Genomic DNA, 21430 nt, shown 5'->3' with positions numbered 1-21430 from the left:
TGTTATTAAAGTATCGAGTAGAAAATCCTGAAATTCCAAAAAACCCAATGCGATTGGCTCAAATCTCGACTCCACCGAAATCAAAGCATGGCTGAAATTCCCACTGACGAAAATTTTGACCCAGCAAAGAATCATTATTTTTTTTGTCACCCGGAATAACGTTTGAATTTGAAAAAAAAAACAACAACTTAAATAACATAAACTTAGAAAAGAAAGAGAAATCAACTAAAATCAATCAACTTTTAAACTAATCTAAAAGAAATCAACTTTTTGCCAGTTTGGTTCAAAAAGATTTTAAAATATCCGGTTGTGATCATGCTTTGTTGAGAAATGCAGATGTCTCCATTTTATTTTTTATTTTATAACCGTCGTTGAGCAGCCGACCTAACTTTATGGGTTTACTGCTACCAACTCTGTTCAACTCGGTAGCCTTGTAATTTTGAACCCACTCCAGAAGACAAGGGAACTCCTGGATCGAGTATTGGGAGAAATTTTGCCTTCGTGGAGGACTTTTTGATGGAGCTAACCCGCATTTGCATTACATGGAGAGGAAGACCACGAGAGCCTCACATGGTTAGCCTGACGGCAAGGGGACTCTAACTCATGATCCGTGTACCACTGAGGATATTTCACGTCAGCACTGTGGTCGGTGCAAGCCGGAAGCGGAATTCGTATCGACTGGGGTTCGAACCCGGTTTACCTCATTGGAAGGCGAACACTCTATCCCCTGAGGCATCGCGGGTCTAGATGTTACCATTTGAAAGATTGGAAGTCTTGCGCATGTGTAGTAACCGGGACTAATCACTTTCAATTCAGTAACAGGTCAAGATAGCTAGGGTGTTGGGCCCATGTCCAAGAGGTGATGAGTTCGATCCCCGACGGCCGAAGACTCTCCGTGTAGTAAATGGTTACTGGTACACTTTAAATCTTTCCGGTTATAAAGTTCTCTGTGTTTCCAAAGCAAATCATACCTATGGGGATACTAAATGGGACATTGTTTATTCTCTGGTTCAGGTCAAAAATACGATCAATGGGTAAAGGAATGGATGCATGAATGAGTTCACCCTATAAACTGGTTATGATGTATGTGTGTTCCAGAAGTGGAATTCTTTACCTTAGATTGCACCACTTGGAAACAAGAAGAAGCGCACCCCCTTTACCTTAATGGCATACGACAGCAACAACAAACCTAGTAACCGTTTTCAATCCAATTCTTGTATTCTTCTTTATAATGATTTATGTGCCAATGTTATAAATGTCAGTTTGGTTTATGTGCCATGATGCCACCGATTCGCAATCCGTATGATGTCAAGGGGGAAAAACAGTAATTTAGTAACTTTTCAATATTGTTTTAATTTAACCAATTGTGGTCCCACCGTTTTACTTTTCTGAAAGAAAAATATTTGCTATGCCTTCTAAATTAAAATTTTTTTTTAAAAAAAATCTTTCTATAGACTTCCTACAGACTATAGACTTTCGCACTTACGTATTTTTTAATGTTTCAATTACAGTCATGGTCAGAAATGGAAATCTAGAAGACGATTGTTGACACCAGCTTTTCATTTTGACATACTGAAAGATTTCCTGCCAGTTATAAACGAAAGATCGAGACTATTGGTAAAAATATTGGAGGAAGAAACCACTAAAGACTATACCAGCATTGTTTCTCCAATAACACTTTGTAGCCTAGATATCATATGTCATGAGTGACAATTTTTTCTTCTCTTTTGTATTTATAATTTTTTTGCTGTTGAAAATAATTGAGAAACAGGCAGAAAAATCTTGTTAAATGACATTTTGCCCTAAGAAAATAGTAAAATCAGTACTACTATAGTATTATAAAGTTCACCGTACTTTCTGGCATTACAGGAGCACCTAATAATACGCTAATTTTCACCTTAGTACTTGTTGGTGACTTTTTTTTAAAATTATTAATAAAATATGGTTTCGTATCTACCTCTTTGGTAGTATGTTTGGTAAAATAAGAAAATTTTATCAAAAGAGTTGGTTTTCTTAGCGGTTCGTTTCGTCAAATCGTACACAGTATTAAATATTTTACATGCATTTTATTTATCATTAGTTTTGTAAGAAACTTTGCATAACGGTTTAAATCCATTTTAAGTTTTTCGAACAAATTTGTGATATTTTGAATATTTTCGATTCCTGCAACCTACTCAAATCAATAGTGCCGGGAAATTTTGTGAATCGGTACGTGGTACTTTAGAAATTTTAAGAACTGGTACGCAAGTATCGGTTAAATCCCATCATGACCTGAATAGGTATCCAGTGTGTGACTTCCTGACGTTTTTCAAAATAATTCAATCCGAATTTTTTTTTTTTCATAATCAAGTAAATATTATTTAACAGGTCTGCTCTTGTATTATTGTAACATTTACTCTCCAAATATTGTAAAAAATTTTATTTAAGAAAGATTTAAGAGTTTCGTTTTCTTTTGCTTTTAAGATTTTTTTTTCAATGCCCACTCGATTGACAATCGTCATTCAGGTATCGGTAATTAGGTGGGCCAACGTTGCTCCCACATTTAGAACATGTATTACAGAAAATGAAAGAACCATTCCTTTTCCGGGACTCGAATCCGGGACCTTTCTCATGTGAGGTCAGCTCTCTGACCACTACACAGCTCGGTCGTCTTGATTTTAAGAGTAGTCGTCTTACAATTAAATATTTTATTTTATGAAATTTGAAAGATTTTTCATTCTCCTTTTTAAGAAAATCTGTATCATAATCTGTATAATACACCTAATCTGAGCTTATGTTCCGAGTAATAACTGCTTTATTATATATATTTTAAAATTCTCGCCAAAACTGAAATAAGAAGGGTATACACATTAGAGGTCATAAGGTGGGAAAGCAAAAACGCAATTAAAAACAGTCGAGCCACTATAGCTTGTCTAGAGTAAGAACTCCCCTAGACATTCGTCCGGACCAGTGGCAGTTACTGTGGTAACGAAGTGTATAATTATTTTAAGTAGGGGTGTGGGGTCACTGTTTTGAAAAGTTTCGGCTCGGGTCGACGAAAGAAAGGGAATCTTTTTCTTCGATCTACTGTGTTAGCCCTAAAGTGAAGCGAAGCTACCCTCCCTGAAATGCGCTATTCTTGTTTCCATAGCAGCAGGTGGCCTCAGACTTTATGGCTGGGGGAGTTCTTACCGTAGACAAACTATACTTAAGAATTTGGGGTGAAAAGCATCAAAACCAATGTTGACCTCATAAACCTGGGTGATGTTTCAAGAAATTTCTTTGTTTCATACCGCAATCAAACAAGTTTGGGAAATTTTTAATCTCCCTACCTCTTCAGTGATTCCACAGTAGTTTATTTTTTTGTTCACATTGGCATTAATTTGCGTTCCCTAAAAAGCCTTCTTTAAATAAATTCTTTAAAGAAATTTGTGTGAACAAGTACATCTTGTACATGGCTATAACATTGCCCTGTAAAACCTTAAATCGTTTTTCCCAAAAATGCCATCTTTATTTAATGTCGGAGATCATGATTATTTATATTGTATAAAATCGAAGAGCATTCTTTTATTGGGAAATTTTTTCTTTTCAATAACCATTGTTTCTAAATTATAGTTAATGAAAAAAAATCGTTTTGTATTGCTTTTGGTCTTACCAACAATGTATAACCAACCAACAATAATATTACACTAGTTTCCAAAGGACGGTTAATTGCTGTTTCATATTCTACTATTTATACACTCTATAACAAACAAATCGACTCACCAAGAAGCAATCATCCGATTGCTTTGAAATTTCGTATGCATGAATGTTTTGAACAGATATGGCTGGAATGATGCCGACTGGGGACGTATAGTCTTTAGCGACAAATCCCGCTTCCAACTGCGTCCTGACGATCATCGAAGACGTGTTTGGAGACGCACAGGGCAGAGGGGAGATCCTGCCTTCACTATTGCACGCCACACCGGCCCTCAACAAGGCATTATGGTCTGGGGTGCCATTTCCTTTGACAGCCGGACCCCTTTGGTCGTCATTAGAGGTACACTTACTGCACAGCGGTACGTCGACGACATCCTAAGACCTGTGACCTGTTTTGCTACCGTTTATTTTGCAGCGCCCTGGGCTGGTTTTTCAGCAGGACAGTGCCAGACCACATACTGCACGTGTTGCTATGAACAGTCTGCAAGCTTGTCAAACTCTTCCTTGGCCTGCCAGATCACCAGATCTCTCTCCCATCGAGCATGTCTGGTATATGTTTGGAAGGCGATTGCATCTGGCATGGAATGTTGATGACCTTGTTCGACAATTGGATCGAATTTGGCAGGAAATACCGCAAGAGACCATCCGGGAGCTTTATCGGTCTATGCCACGCTGTGTGTCAGCTTGTATCCAGGCTAGAGGCGGGTCAACGCCCTATTGAACTTGTTACTGTAACTCTGCAATAAATTATTCAATTGTTCTGAAATTTTAATCATTTACTATTCTGTACATTGTCTTCCTATCCACCAATTTTCATTTTAATCGGACTACTACTTCTTGGTGCGTCGATTTTTGTTTGTTTAGAGTGTATTTAGATAGTAAACTTTAATGGAGGTAAGCACTTATAATTTCTCCAGACAGATATAAATATGTTGCTATTTTGTAATAAAAAAAAGAAAAATGATCAAATGAAAAATCTAATGCGAACAATTCACAAAATTGGACTTAATAATTTGTACATTATTAATTATTATTCTCTTTTGCTAATTATAATAAATGCAAATTATTTCTAATGCGACGAATTTTATTCAAATGAAGTAAGTTTTTTTTCAGAAACAACTTTAGGCGTTGACATAAATTGCCAAGAAAACAAGGAGTCTGAGTATGTCAAGGCTGTTGTGAAGTGAGTAAACATAAGAGTTATCATTTGCTCAAATAATTTATCGAGATAGCATCTTCGCATTTCATGTATGTTACTGCAACATGTATCTCGACTTTGTGACAATTTTTATTTATTTACTTTATGGAAAAAAAATGAAAAGCCGTAAATAATTTAAGTAACCTACTATGTCTCATCTTTCGAAATAAAGCAGATTTTTTTATTTATTTATTTATATTTTTATCACCTGAAAATTGTGTGTGTCTGATATATTTACACGCGTGTATCTGATATGCTTACACACGTGCAAATGAATGATAACACTGGAGACTTTTTTTTTTATTTTCTGTTGCATAGGATTTTTTTAAATCTGACTTTAGATATTTTGAGGTCGCTGATTTCAAATCTGCTACCGGTAATCTAATGTAAATCGGCATTTTTTTGTCGAAATATGGAAGTTATATATAACAGGAGATAGGTTTGAGTGCTTGAAACTAGGCGTCCATTCACAAAGCCTTCTTTATTTAAATGTATTATTGTTATTCGAAAATTGCAAACATTCAATCCGCTTTTGATTTTTTTAAACGTTTATGAGACACTGACCACCGTGCTGACGTAAAATATCCTCAGTGGCTGACGGATCATGTGTTAGAGTCTCCTTGCCATGAGGTTAATTAGAATGGAAATTAAATTATGAAATAAATTAAAATAATAATTAAGTTACAATACAAAAAATATGATAAAAGGGGATTTCAAAACAAAAAATACTTTGTTAAAATTCAGTGGAAATTTTAATTCGTAGTCAAAGCTTACTACTATTAAACAATTTTCTGCGGTACTTATTCCTTTCATTAGACTATAAAAACATATTATCACAGTACCTGCAATAGTACATAAATATCTTAATATTTGGTACCTTTTAAAAACAGTATTTACTAGAATAATACCAGTGGAATTACTATAATTAGGAATCATTGGTGTTAATAATAGATTTTTAACTATTCCCCAAATCCAATAAGTACCTCTTCTTCGTTAACTTTGAATTTTAGTGCATAACTTATTACGCTTAAAATCATTTAAGTTTATGAAAATAAGTTGGGAAAACACAATTATAAACAAAATAAACATGTACTTCAGAGTACCGCTTTTAGTCCAGGGTCACAAATTGAAGAAAACAGGACGCTGGAAACTATTCATGTGTTGAAGGGAATAGTGGAAATATTGTGGTGTTAACTCTGGTACTCGAACCCCCGTTCTGTCAGACATGAGATTGCCAAATTAGCCTCTTTTCAATTATAATGTGCAGCAGCTGCAGAGTACTAAGTACCTTCATAAGGTGGGCCTAATTGATGCAATAAAATTCTGGTTGTTTAACCGTAAAGAGTAGTTAATAAACGATTTTTCTCAAAATTAACAGTTTGAATATCATCTTATTAATGGTTATTTGACTGTTAAGTTTGAATATGGTAAAATTACAGTAAAATAAATTGTTAATTAACCATTTTTGTCTGAGAAATTTCAAACAGTGAGCAGCTCCTAACGACGTACGATTGCATTTTTGAGTATGGTTTCCTATGCAATTTTAATCCTGATGATGTGCCCCAACCCATAAGAAGTTGTTGTAACATTTACGCGACCTCCTGTTATATATAATATTTTTAAATGTGTGCATTTCGACAAAAAATAGACTAAATATGTCAGTATAAAATAATCTATAGCTTTAGGAGCAAAATTAATTTCAGATTTGAAACCTCCACACCCGAATTATGCAAGATCAAGTATTTGTATGAATGCAACAAAAAACTTGCTCCCCTGTGTAATCAATAACATCCTTTTCAGTTTTCTGATAAATACTAAGATTAATTGATAATCATTTTGATGAACTTTTTCTTAATGCAATTATCAAAGACATAAGAAAAAATAATAAATTGAAAAAAAGAATATATATAGGAAATATTTTAGCTTTTTCGATTGTATTTGCGTATGACATCAATTTTGAGCATTGTGTAGCATAGATTTATATTGCTAATTTAGTTAACTTTTTGTTTTACCCTCTACGAAGAAGGAGTAATTAGCTAGTAATACAAATGAAGAAACATCCATGCGATTGTAGTATCCTAATTTCGCAGATTTTGTGCCAAAGTTTCTTTTGAAAATCAAAAAGTTGTTGTTGTAATATTTGTTTTTGTTATAATATTTAAAAAGTTATACTTCTTTCAGAGTTTCCGATGTTGTGACAAAAAGAATTACGAATATGTTCAGTTGGTTTGATTTTACTTTCTTCTTAATTGAAGGAAGAGGAATTAAAAAAGATTTGAAACTGCTTCATGATTTTACTATGTCTGTAAGAAACATTACATTTTCCTTTTCTTTATCCGATAAAGATGAGTTAAGATAATTATTTTTGCTGATTTCGATTTCGTACACATCTGTTATCACTGGCTTAAATGTATAGCTTTGAATTCAGAACTACGGAAAATATACAGCGCATTTTTTGCGCTGCATATTTTCCTTCTTTTTTGGCTGACAAAACAGAGTGAATTATTCAAATTTCCACCTTTTCAACTTTCCACTTTCACAAAGAATTGTCAAATGTTAAATATAGAGCAGTGGTGGCTTAGGCGATAGAGCTCTCTCCTTCACAGAAGATGAACCGAAAATAGCTGGACGATTCGAATTCCACACCAGCCTTGCACCGACCACAGCACTGACGCAAGACATCCTCAGTGGTAGGCGAATCACGGCTTAGAGTCCCCTTGCTGTCAGGCTAACCATGGGAGGTTTACGTGGTTTTTGCCCCCATAGTTTCTTCAAAAAGACCTCCATGAAATTAAATTTCTCCCACTATTTGATCCAGAGGTTCCTTTGTCTTCTGGATTGGGTTCAAAAGTACAAGGCTACAGAGTTGAACATTGCAGTCGTAGACCCCAAATTGGGTCGGTTGTTCGAAATAAAATATTAAATATAAGTCCTTAATCGTTACATTAATTTTCAATTGTAAAAACATTATACTTCGATTTTTCTTTTTAGATTTATCTAATTATCAATATACTCACAAACGGGTTGTGAGATTATAGCAAACTATAATAATTTCCATTCCGCTTAAAAGCCAAAATTTTTTTTCGATTTTTCCTCTTGTATTAACTTCTTACGAGCCTGTACATAATACCCAGTTTTTACTCGCAATTAATTTCAATGGTAATGATTTCAATGGTTAATTTCAATGGTACAAAGGATTGCAATTTGGTCCCAATAGCCAGTCAGGAGATGGATAGTTTTAATTCATCTTTTTGCATATTTAGCTTATATTTCAAAAGCTTTTAAGATAATGGAATGTGACGTGCTATTGCGGACAGCTATACAAAGCTTTCTAACTCTTGGTGTACTGGAATGTATGACTATGGTGGTTGGAGCATCCTGCTATGATGCTGGAGGTCCTTGGTTCGTATCCTGCCGCTAGATAAGCGCCATCTCTCTCACACGTTTCTCCATCCTCAGCCCTATTGATGCTAAACATTTTGCTCAAAAGAGATAGCATAAATGACAAATTGTCAAAGGAAAATAACATTACTTTTATAAATATGTATAAAGTTTAAGTAATAAATTTATAAATTTTAAGGAGAATTCAATGAAAATTTATGGTGGAGAAAATAACATTTTGCCAATTTTCTTGTGTATTAAGTTAATGCATTAGGTTAAAATATGCTATATATTTCTCATTTATTTAAGGAACTTTATTATTCCACTCTACTGATTTCTAGGCATTCGGGTAAAACAAATCGACGTTCCTAGATGATCTATTAGGCACATGCATAGCTGATATATCTAGGCACTATCCGTGCATTAATTAAACAAAAGGAGATTTATAAAATCGGACAACGAACCAAGATATGCAACAAAAATTTTAAAACAAGTCATCATTCGAAATTTTAATATTGATGCTTAATAATGATATTGTTCTCAACTCTGCTTACTAACGATACAGACATATACAGAGTGATTCAGTACAGTAGTTATGAACTTGGAGAGAAGGTAGGTTACATTTTTTATTTTAATTTAATAACTGTCGTTGAACAGCCAACCCAATTTTGGGTTGGCTACCACAAATGTTCAACTCCGTAGCCTTGTAATTTTTGAACAAATCCAGAAGACAAGGGCAGGTATTGGCTGGATCAGTACCTCCAGAGTTTTGGGAAGGTGGAGGACTTTGAGACTCGGCGGATTTAATGTGCATCAGCCACCCTTTACTGCACGGGAGTCTTTGGTCGGCAAGGGTCGAACCCATGACCTCTTGGACATGGGCCCAGGGGCCCTACCAACCAGGATATCCCGGCCAAGGTAGGTCACATTTTATATTTTATAACCGTCGTTGAACAGCCGACCCAATTTTTTGAGTTTACGACTGCGAATGTTCAACTCCGTAGCCTTGTAATTTTGAACCCGATCCAAAAGAACTCCTGGATCGAATATTGAGAGAAATTTACCTTCGTGGAAGACTTTTTTTGATGGAGCTAACCCGCATTTGCGTTACATGGAGAGGAAGGCCACGAGAACCTTCCACGGTTATCCTGACGGCAAGGGGACTCTAGCCCCTGATTCGTCTACCACTGAGGATATTTCACGTCAGCACTGTTGTCGGTGCAAGTCGGATGCGGAATTCGTATCGGCTGGGATTCGAACCCGGTTCGCCTCATTGGAAAGCAAACGCTCTATCCCCTGAGCGATCGCGGCTCAGGTAGGTCACTTTGTAAATAGTCAGAGTTGCATAATAACGGGTCTATGTTCGAAAACGTCATCATACGACACATAGGGCGCCTCTATGTTTGTTACCGCTACTCTCAATTACCCAGTATATGAAATTAAAAAAAAATTCAATATTTCACATTGTGATCCTTTTTTAGGTTAATGAAAAAATATCTAACTTTCTCGAAATTGTTAAAAAATTTTTTTTACTCATTGTCTTTGTTTTGAATATAGTATTTCAATTCTTCATAGGTCTTTAAAATTTCATAAAATTATTTATTGCATCTATTGAAAGCAAAGGGGGTCAAAGAGGTCAAGACCCTGAAATTTCATGTTCAACGTCATGCTAGTGGCAATATGATTAGCATTGCTGATTGGCTGTCTTTAATTTCCAGCCAAGCAGGCACACATCGATCTGAAGCTGGGTGGGCTTCAAGAAGGTGCAGGGGATCAAACCCCTATAATTCACAATAACAGTTCATTGCCTTACCCACAAAACAATGGTGGCTCATTCATGCCTTAAGAGGAAGCCATACTGCGGAAGAAAATTTTCCTTGCAAATTCTCTTCCTCCTTCGCTACTTATTTAAAATTTGTAGCATGGAAAAAGTGAGTTCAGGCAAACTTAAAGTAAGCCATGAAGTTTCAAATATTGGAAAGAAATTTTCAAAATGTACAAATGAAAATAAATTATGAGACGATAACTTAGGATTGCGTAACAGAGAAGTTCTCCTCTAATAATTTGTTCGCATTTTAATATTTTGAAATTTATTTTTCATCAATTGAAACTTCATAACTTACTCAAGGTTTGCCTGAACTTACTTTTTCTTTCTTTTAAATTTAGAATGAAGGAGAAAGGGAATTTTCTATGGAAGGTTTCTTCTGCGGTATGACGTCCTCTTAAGCTGAATCATTTCTCGTGTAATTTTTTTCCCATTTCTCTCGTATAACTATTTGCACATCAACCTCATTACTTAAATTCTCATATTCCAGCTGATGTACTAAAACTAGGACATCAATAGTCTATCTATTATGGATAACAAATAATTTTCATTTATTTTTTTATCTCATTTCTGAATTTAACTAGACCCCTAACTAGTTTTAAGACCTACCACTAGTTCATGGATAATTTCAAACTAATATTTGCATAGGAAGCTGAAGTTATAACTAGATAACCTAGCTTTAAGAAAATGTATTTGTATCTCGAAAACTAAATATATTGAGTTATCAAGTTTTAGTACTGTAACTGCGATATGACAGGCATTTTACATTACTAATTTTTTTATATACTTATTTATTTTCTTCTTATTAATTACTTATTATTCTATTTTTACTTTTTTTAAATTTCTGTTATATAGTTCATCGTTCATAATTCTTTTTGTAATTACACATTACGTACCATGTAAATGTCAAGTTATTTTGTTTGTGTTATAATTAAGCAATTAAAAATTAAACGCTAATTATTGATGTCATTCTTGCATTCAAATATCGTTATTGTATAAAATAGCAAATTTTTTTCTTCTTTGCAAATGTCAGGTGATCAGAGAAAAGAAAAGGCAGATGCTGAGTAGCAGTAATAATGATTCTACAAAGAAGAGAAAAGCTCTGATGGACTTGTTGTTGCAGCACCATATCGAGACCAAAGAACTTTCGGAGGAAGACATCAGGGAGGAAGTGGACACATTCACTTTTGAGGTGGGTTTGTTGTTGTTGTTGACGTATGCATGTTTAGGCAGAGGGGGTGCGATTGTTCTTGTTTTCCAGTGGCGCCATCTATGGCTAAGAATTCGACGCTGTTTTTACTCTGTAAATGAACTGTGCAATGTGTATTTTCCCACTTTTAATGCATCTTTTTAGAATTCTTTAAAAAAAATCTAAGTATGCCTCTCAATAATATTTAAGTTCGAACAAAAATATTTACCCAAATCTGGTAAACCATTATTGAAAAATTTCATGAAGGCTTAAGATTGAAGTAAAGCAAAAGAGAACAAAGAAGTGATTAAATAATAATTGAAATTAAATACTATATTGTAAAAAAACTCTGGATCAAATTGCGATATAAAGTACCGGCAGTTTGGTTGCATCATCCGTAAAAATTCCTTTTGCCTTAAAATTCATTTTTACCTTAAAATATTATGCCGTTCTTTTTACAGTAATATTTACCGTAAAATCACCGAAACACTCTAATTAAATAAATATGACTATAAAAATTACAGTTGATCAGATTTTTTGTTCCGTAATATGTTCCAGTAAAAATTAATTTCACAGTAAAAAGAATTAACATCAGGAGTGCCAGTAATTTTTCCCGTAATTTGATACGAAATTTTTAACAGTGTGGAATGTTTCATTATTAGTAAGCTTTATATTCACTCTAACTTGTTTTTATCGATTAAGTCAGATTATATTCACTCTGCAGAGCAATAAAACATATCACATAAACGGATTACATTGACCAAACTTATCTCTCCCTTTATTTCTTTGTTCAAACTTGTTGCTCTGTCTCTATTGGTCTAAATATTTTGCATGTATTTGTCTCTTTACTTTCTCTACCATCATCTGGTGTTTAAACACTGAGGAAGGTTCTTGTTTATAGAACTGAAACTATAGTATGTCCGTTTATGTACTTTCATTAGTGCTTTATTCAGACTGTCTTTTGCTTTAGTCTACATAGCACAAAGTATACCCTATCCTTTGTTGAAAATTACAAATTGTAATGATTAAACCTATTTACAGTTAGTATATACACTGAAGAGCCATTACATTATGACCACCCTGCTAATAACATGTAAGACCACCTTTAGCCCTCAAAACTGCTAGTACCTGCCGTGGCATTGATTCCACAAGGTAGTCTGAGGTATCTGGTACCAAGCGCTCACCAACTGGTCCTGCAATTCCCTCACATTGCTAGGGGGTAGCACGGCAGCACGAATTTGGATTTCCAAGTAGGCCCACAAATGCTCCATTGGATTAAGGTCAGATGAATTTGGGGGCCAAGACATGACTTCAAAGTTACTGGAATGTTCTTCGACGATTCGACCCTTATGACACGGTGTATTATCCTGTTGGTAAACACCATCCCCCGCAGGAAAAACTGTTGCCATGAATAGGTGAACCTGGTCTGCAACTATGTTCAAGTAGCTTACAGATGTCAGGGATTGTTCTATGAGGATTATGGGTCCTAATGTGCCCCATGAAAACATTGTTCCTGGGCGAGAAACCACGAAAAACCTAGGCCAGCCCATTGTTATAGATGGAGGGTGGTCATAATGTAATGGCTCTTCGGTGCACATGCTTAGATGAGATTGTATGAAAGTAATTTATTAGTTTTTCTTAATTTTCATTTTACTGAACTCTAATGTGCTAAAATAAATATTGTTGATTCATGTTTTTTTATTATAATTATTGATTTGCTGATAAAGTTAAAAGCAACAGCTATGTTTTTCATGAAAATATAGGGTCATGATACTACTTCCATGGCGATGAGTTGGACTCTATATTTCATTGGCCTCTATAAAGATGTTCAAGAGAAAATTCACGAGGAACTTAACGAAATATTTGGTGAAGACAGAGACAGGGAAATAACCACAGACGATTTGAGAGACATGAATTATTTAGATTGCGTCTTGAAGGTATAGTTAATAATTTTGATTTTATAACTATTATAAAATTGTAGATAAAGTAGATTGTTTCAGATTTAACATTCTCCATATGAAGCTACATCAACAGTATAACGTGTTTCAGAAGTATTGTAGAATTCAAATTAGTCCATATTAAAGTCTGGTGCAAATTTGAACCATATTTATAGTTCAAGTTTCATAATTTCTAACCGAGTAACGGGTAAAATATTTTTTAGGTTCAAGGAAACAGCTTTTGATTGTCTCCACAGTTGAAAATTCCGGATCAAATTCCGTTATAAAGTACCAGCACTTTCGGTGCATCATCCATAAAATCAATTTTTACATTAAAATATTATGCCGTAATTTTTACGATAGCGCTTATTTGATCAAAATAATTGAGAAATTTTACGGTAATTACTATTGTAAACATTACAGCATAGCAGATTTATTTGTTCATTTACATGTTTCTGTAAAAATGGATTTTATGGTAAAAAGAACCGGCTACCTGAAAGTCGGTACTTTTCACCATAATTTGATCCAATATTTTTACAGTGAATGGTTTTATAATTTTCTGACTGTTTTTATTGAATACACAGACATACGATAAAAGTTGCTTAAGAGGCATTAATTTCAAACGTTTTAATATATTCTCAATGAGCGAATCAATTGAGGTTTATAAAAAAATAAAATAGAGAAAAGGACGTTAATAGTATGAATTTTGATTTGAACTTATAGGACATTGTTTGTACGTGTATGTTCGTAAAATTATCCCGCTTAAGTTACCACTTAAACAATTGAAAATTACCTCCTCACTGCAAAATTTCCGGATCAAACTACGGCACAAAGCTCTTTAGGTGCATCATCCGTAAAATCCATTTTTATCGTAAAATATTGCAACGTAATTTTTACATTAACATTTATTTAAGGAGAGCGATTGAGTAATATCTATATATATATTTCTTTTACACGGCGACAAAAAAAAGCCTCATTACAATTCCCTGAATGGCAACGCTAGAAAATCGACCAATGATTGCCGCAAAAAATGTCAACTGCCAAATCTAGCTGAAATGGCTCAACATATAGCGCTTTTAAAAACAGAAACTGAAATAACCAGAGAGAGCATAAGCTGGGTAGAAGTGAGTAGTCTTTGTCGATAGATCTCTATTTTAGTATTTTGTCGGAAGCGCTTTTTTCACGAATTTATATATTACGAATTTATTTGACGATTTTTGATTTATATCACGAATTTATTTGTTTTACTAGAATTTATTTGTTTATGCAGGTTTTTCCATTGCAATTCACTTATTTAAATTTTTAATAGACTTAATTATACCCAAAATTTTAACCTTTTTAAAGAGATATCAGTTTTAGAAATTTTATCTTAAGATTTTATACTATAGCACATTTCTAATAGGTTTAACGAATTACATGTCATTTATTTTAATGACTTAGTATTTACTAAAAAGATGTAATTTTTTTAAAAAAAAAAGTTGTTATATGGATTTGAATGATTGTTTTGAATTCTTAGAATTTTGTGCATTTGCAATGTACCTAAGTTAGTAGCGAGCGAAGCGAGCTTAGTTTACGGAGCAAACCATATAAGATTGCGTAGCAATTTTCGGGGGTTGGCGAGCGTTAGCGAGCAGGGGGAGCAGCCTACTATTATAGGAATTATTACAGTAACAATTACAGCAAATCAGCATTTTTGTTTCCTATCATATACCATTACAAAAAAGGATTTTATGAAAAAAAGTACCGACAACCTGTGTGCAGATACTTTTTGCCGTAATTTGATCCAGAACTTTTACAGTGTTCTCCCCAAGAATAGTTTTAAGATTTTCTGAGTGCTTTCATTGAATACAAAGAGATTGGATAAAAATTAATTGTGTTGTAGTAATTTCAAATTTTTTAAGATATTCACAAAGAACGTATCACTTAAGCTTTGTAAGAGATAATAAAATGCCTTTTTGAATGCAAAAGAGCGTTATTAATATGAAATTAACCTATAGTACTGTTGCACTGATGAAGGTTGCCCTTTGAGCATCCGAAACAGCTGTCTGCATTTGTAAATATTTTTTGTGCTCTTAAACGTTGTTTACCTTAATTTGTATTTTAGCACAAAGTCGCCCACTTGTGTATCTATAGTACATTATTTTTACTTTCGTGTACACAAAATTATCTCCTTTAAGTTACCTTAAGCACTTTAAAATTATCAATACACTGTAAAAATTTCTGTATCAAATTACGGAACAAAGCATTTTGGGTGCATCATCCGTAAAATCTTTTTTACCGTAAAATATTACATCGTAATTTTTACAGTAATATATATTTAATACAAGTGTTTCAGTGATTTTACATTAACTATAACTGTAAAACATATGGAATAGCAGACTTTTTGTTCTGTATCATTTTCCGGTAAAAATGGATTACCGTAAATTGATTCGGAATTTTTTTTTTTACGGCACAAGGTACTTTGGGTGCATCTCTTTCCCTGATACTTAAATTTGAATACGAAAACTAGAATTAAATTTTGTGAGACAAAGTTTAAAATGAGTAGTAATGTTATGATTGTTCGATATTTTTTTGTTAGAGTATTGTTCCCCACTGTATGTATTATATTGGAATACTGTTGATTCTTGACTGTAATTAAATGGTCATTATAAATTTTAGTATATATTTTTAGGAATCTCTGAGACTCTGTCCATCAGTTCCTGTGATTGCGAGAAAAGCAAATACAGAAACGAACATATGTAATTATGTGTCTTACACTTTTTAACGAACATGTCATTGTATTTATGTATTTCTGAAAATGTGTTAAAAATAACGCAGAGATGTAAATTTAATCTTATATAAAATACTTAAGTTTAAGATATAAATTGCTTTTTCCGTAATAAAATATTAAAAAGATGAAATTTGCTGGCTTAAATCAATATTTAGTGATTCGTGCACAATTTAGAAAGTTGGTGATCATTTCTAAAAACCCTTTTAACACCATCTGGGCTTTTATTTTTCATTAAGAGAATTCAATTTTTTGTGACGGAATTCAATCAGATATTATTTTCTCAGTTAACTAAGCAAATTTTGGAAAATAATATAAACTGTCATAAATAATTATACAATAAAAAAGTAATAATCAAAAAAGTAATTATATAAAGTACTTTATAATGTAATTACAAAAGTAATCATATAAAGTACTTTTTATTTAGAACTAAAAGTAAAGTAATATAAATGTAAACAGCAATGTGATCTCATTTTATGCAAGTTTAGCATAACGCAAGAGAAGTGCGATAGCACATCATTGCACTCAAACAGTTTATGATGGACCACGAAACATCTTATAAAAGAGACTGAAAAAGAGAAGAGCAAATAATGTCAAGCATGATATAAGAGTTTACAATTATAAGAAACACAATAAAATAAACCACGACGTGCAACTAACTACCATTTTAAGACCCAACAACAATTAACAACAATTAGCAAAGCTATGACAACTAATAAAGGTACCAACACCTAATAAAACTAACTGGAAATCAAATGATAACTAATAAAACTGATTTAAGTAACTAATGAATCTAAAATTATTTAACAATTTAGTAACGTAGCGAACAATCATTTAAAGTTCATATCCTAAAAGCTGAATATAAGAAGGTTCTATTTTATAATTTTAGTTAATTATCTTTAAAAGTGCGCGTTATTCTTACTTGTATTTGAATCCCTAATTTTATTTTTAGCCCGAAGTATTGAAAAGATTCAATGAATATCTATGTGTGTTGTTTCCAATGACACTGAGACAAGCTAAGCTCGCCAGCTATTGGCCTTTTGCAAAATAAGTCAGGAAGGCGCGCCTTTCATTTGACAAGAGAGCACTGCAAGGATGAAAGTACATCTTGTCTTAGAATCTCATGGATAGATGGCAGCCCAATACAATCATGGAGCCACTTCTTTCTTCAATTTAGGAATGAAGGGGAAGAAAATTTTCTCCAGATCTGTCCTCCTCTGATACTTCTTAACGACCAACCACATGGCTTTCGATTACACAGATTTTACGAGCACGTTATCGTAAGCACTCGGTGGATCGTAGTAGAGTCGAGGATTGAACCCTGACCGGACCTTAGTCCGATTCTGTAACCAATGCTCTACCTACGTTTATACTCTTTACGTATTAATAAGCAGGCAGAATCAATGCTCTCTAAGATTGTCATCTGCTGTTTCTTTTCAGCAGCACATAGAACCTTCACCTATGAAGTACTGTCAATGAAGCACTATGAAGTAATAACAAACAATGAAGTACTATCATTTATAGATATTTCCTGTAAGATCTTTAAACTTTATTGACTTAGCAAAATGAATGAATTTTGCCTAGTTACATGAGATAAAAATAAGATTTTCAATAGGGAAATCTCAATTGTTTTTTTTTCTTCAAAAATATCCTTTAAAACCTTTTATGTCTGATCTCTTTAGTTAAGGAAAGTTTTTATTTAACAGGTGGTTATCAGATTCCAAAAGGTGCTTCACTTGTCATGATGCCTTACAACTTGCACCGGAATGATGAAATATATCCGAATCCGGAAGTGTTTGATCCCAACCGTTTCACTCCAGAAAACTCAGCAAATCGTCACCCCTACGCGTACATTCCCTTTTCTGCCGGATCAAGGAATTGCATTGGTAAGTCTTTCTCAATACAAATGATATCAAAATATCAGTATAGAATTATCTTAAAGCAAAAATTTTCTTCTCAAAGCAGAAACATAAAACGATAGAGAATTAAATACAGCAAAATTTTGATCATCCGAATTGCTTACACTATTAACCAGCTTCGGATTATAAGATTCTAACTCTTAATTTTCTATGCTAAATTCTGAAAATCGAGATAATTACATGCAGGTTAACGCTTCCCCCCTTTTTTTCATTAAAGGGAATGCCTTAATAGCTAAACCAAGCTACATTAATAAATAAAAAAAAAAGATTGAAGTTCACAAATTAACTGACACCAAAATATGCAAAATATTAAACTGAAAAAGTTTTATTGAATTCTCAGTCAGCAATATCATTTCTTTCTTATAATTGAGTGAGAGTTTTTTTTCTTCTTTTGGTGAATGGTGAATATAACATTTGAAAACATTTATATTTCTAGAGTTATTTTTTTAGGAATTTGACTTTTAGATAAAAGCTGAAAATTTCGGAAAAACACCCCTTTAATGGAAAAATGTTTTATAGTTCATAATTTTGGGATTGATTTATTTTGAGGTTCAGCTGGGTAAAATATTGAAGTGTTTACTTGGCACAATGGGGTACCTGCCAGTGATGTAGTGTGGGTATCTCGGTCCTGATTGGTTGTTGAAATATGGCATTTGTTTATGCTAGCAACTTTTCTCTTCGTTTTATAACGAGTAAGTAAGTTCGTCAAGTATCAATTGTCTTAAGTGACTCATTCTATATTCTTTCAGAAAGAACCTTTCACAAAGATTTGAATTGTTCCCCTATTTAATTTTTACTTAACACAGAGATAGGTACGAAGCCACGTAGGACACAAACAAACTAATTGTGCATCGAAGTTGACAGATACACAAAACAGAAATAAACACGGTTGCACTGAAATGCATACACAAATAATAAATCTAAGTTTAGTAAAAGACGTAGACAAGAAATATTTATAACTTAACAAATTCGATGTGTGATACGGCATCGTATTTAATTAACTTCTCGTTAATTAACATTCTAACTTATGTGGAAAACTAGCTAGACTTTAACACGTCATTTTGTTTATAAATAATCAGCTGGTGCTGAGGTCATTGGTGACGTGTCTGTGTATCAGTGATCCTCTTCTTCTCGAGTTGCAAGCACCCAATTGAAACATAAAATGTAGCGAATCATTTTCCAATAAGAGATTTCTCGACTTAACATCGAATTCCATACTTTTGTCAACTAGAGAATAGCTTGTTTTCTACTAAAGAATATTCTTTGCCAGCCAAGGAGTATTTTGTTGTTTACCGGAAAATTAAAAAAAAACTAATTTAATAAGTGTTGTTTCGTGATGAACTGGAAGATGTCAAATAAAACAATATTGCAATGAAACATCCTTCTTTAATAGAAACAATCCATGTGGGGGTGGAGTTATCGACAGTATCAACCTTCTTCTATGAAAAGGTACCCCCACTAGAATTTTAACTGTGATAAAATTAGATGAACGGGTACCACTAGTTGATTCATTGCTGTTTTGTGAGAAGCCGGGAGAGCTCTATTAAGATCACCGTACTTTTTGAATGCTAATCGTGAGAGCTGTATTAAGTTCACGGTCGTGGTCGCTCCTGTGCTGCCATAAACAGTCGAGTGAATGCGTTGTACGTTATGTGTGATCGAAACTGAGTACTAACTGCATGAGGATGTTGCAGTCACAAGTAGCAAGTCAACTGTTTAATGTGGACCATCCATCGAAGTAGGCGTGTTCAAATCGTAGTGGGCGTTGCTGCGAAGGTAGGCTTGTTCATATCACGTCCGGGTCACCAATGTGGGGAGAGTAGATATCGACCATGTCAGCGTTCATCTATGTAGAGGTATCCCTACATGGAGTCGAGATAACATGTCTTATATACTAGTGAATTGTAGTTGTAATTTTGTAGTGGTAGATACGCTACAATAAATAATAGCAAAGGTTTTGACCATTAAATAATCTGAAATATTCGTGATGCTGAGGAATTATAAAGCTTTATTAATACAAAGTTGTGTTCGGTTTTAAAGTTGACGACAGGTAACGTTTCATGCAGTTAGGAATTGTTTTCAGGTATATATAAGGTATTTTCTTAAAAAAAAGGGAAGTAGGCAAAAGAATCTCCAAACTAGATTCATGAATTTCATCAATCAAATACAATTATAAAGTCTACTGGAGTGTAAAATCATCCAACTGAACTTTCGGGTGACACTTTTATTACCAGTAAGTCAAAAAGGATTAGAAAATGAGGAATTTAGTATATATATGGTAGACGTTTTACGTGTATTAAAATATTTCATCGGGGCAATCATTGTTATAAAAAACATTGATGTTTGTGATAAATATCATTGCATTTTTATTTTCGAAGTGCAGTATTTTTGTATAGTATTAAAATTTTCCTAAAAAAAATTCAGAAATAATCAATAATGCTTCCATGTCACCTTTTACCAGCTCTAAAAAATAGACAGAAATTAAACAGTGATGTACGACGACATTTCAATAATTATTATTAATAATATTAATATTATTAATTATAAGTTTGAAATCTTAACGAATTGAAATCCTATCCACTTTGACGTATGCAGTCCCTTCCAAAAATAGTGAATTAAAGAATCGTAAATTAGAGATGAAATTTAATGTATAAGGAAGTTGAAATATTATTCCAATACGACAGTATATCTTTTTGAAGCTTGTGTTTTACGTATGGTTTAAGTGTTTTTAATTGAGATAGAGAAATACTCTTGTTTCAGTGTTACGCCAGACAATTGCATGCATTTAATTACTTATGGCTAATAAATTTTGACTACCATTCATACATACTTTTTTTTAAAAAAGTATTAAATTCGTTTGACTGGACATGCATTTTAAAAAAAGGGTGCTCTGATTAGTGAGCGAGCTGTGCCAACCACATATGTATACAATTCTTCCACTTAACAAAATTGGTAATTTTTATGATCTATGTTTAGTACGCTGCATTAAAGCTTTTAATTTTTTGTTTTAGGTCAACGATTTGCAATAATGGAAGAAAAAGTAATTTTAGCAAATTTATTAAGAAATTACAAGTTGGAGTCACTGGATCCTAGGGACAAAATGATAATCTCAGTTGAAATCATATTACGATCCACTAAGGACATACGAATAAAAATTCGACCAAGATAATTTGGATGGACTGGTCATTCTTGGTTAAAATAATTATAAACTTTTATCAACTGCTTTTTGCATGTTTTTTTTTCTTAGAAATATTTTAAACGTATACTTTCACTGAATGTTCCGTAATCACCACCTTTACTTTTGATATAAATATATAGAACCATTATGATATATATATATATATATATATATATATATATATATATATATATATATATATATATATATATATATATATATATATATATATATATATATATATATATATATATATATATATATATATATATATATATATATATATATATATATATATATATATATATATATATATATATATATATATATATATATATATATATATATATATATATAT

General features: G+C 33.0%; 1 protein-coding gene across 1 annotated transcript in view; it reads left to right on the top strand.

Annotated features, from left to right (window-relative positions):
- The window catches only part of LOC107443864 (cytochrome P450 4V2), a 31334-nt gene extending 10131 nt beyond the window's left edge, over nt 1-21203 (top strand). The window contains exons 4-11 of the mRNA XM_087166421.1: nt 1512-1703; nt 4793-4861; nt 7058-7181; nt 11116-11274; nt 13035-13208; nt 15880-15946; nt 17682-17861; nt 20906-21203. Of these exons, the coding sequence (XP_087022547.1) occupies nt 1512-1703; nt 4793-4861; nt 7058-7181; nt 11116-11274; nt 13035-13208; nt 15880-15946; nt 17682-17861; nt 20906-21063 (1123 nt within the window). The 3' untranslated portion in view covers nt 21064-21203. The remainder of the gene's footprint in view (nt 1-1511; nt 1704-4792; nt 4862-7057; nt 7182-11115; nt 11275-13034; nt 13209-15879; nt 15947-17681; nt 17862-20905) is intronic.
- Nucleotides 21204-21430: the final 227 nt, after the last annotated feature.

This window comes from Parasteatoda tepidariorum, chromosome 1 (genome assembly GCF_982258835.1).
Source record: "Parasteatoda tepidariorum strain Cologne lab strain chromosome 1, Ptep-v5.0, whole genome shotgun sequence".
Lineage (NCBI taxonomy): Eukaryota > Metazoa > Arthropoda > Arachnida > Araneae > Theridiidae > Parasteatoda > Parasteatoda tepidariorum.
The sequence above is the reverse complement of the archived record's forward strand: the minus strand, read 5'-3'. Positions and strand labels throughout refer to the sequence as shown.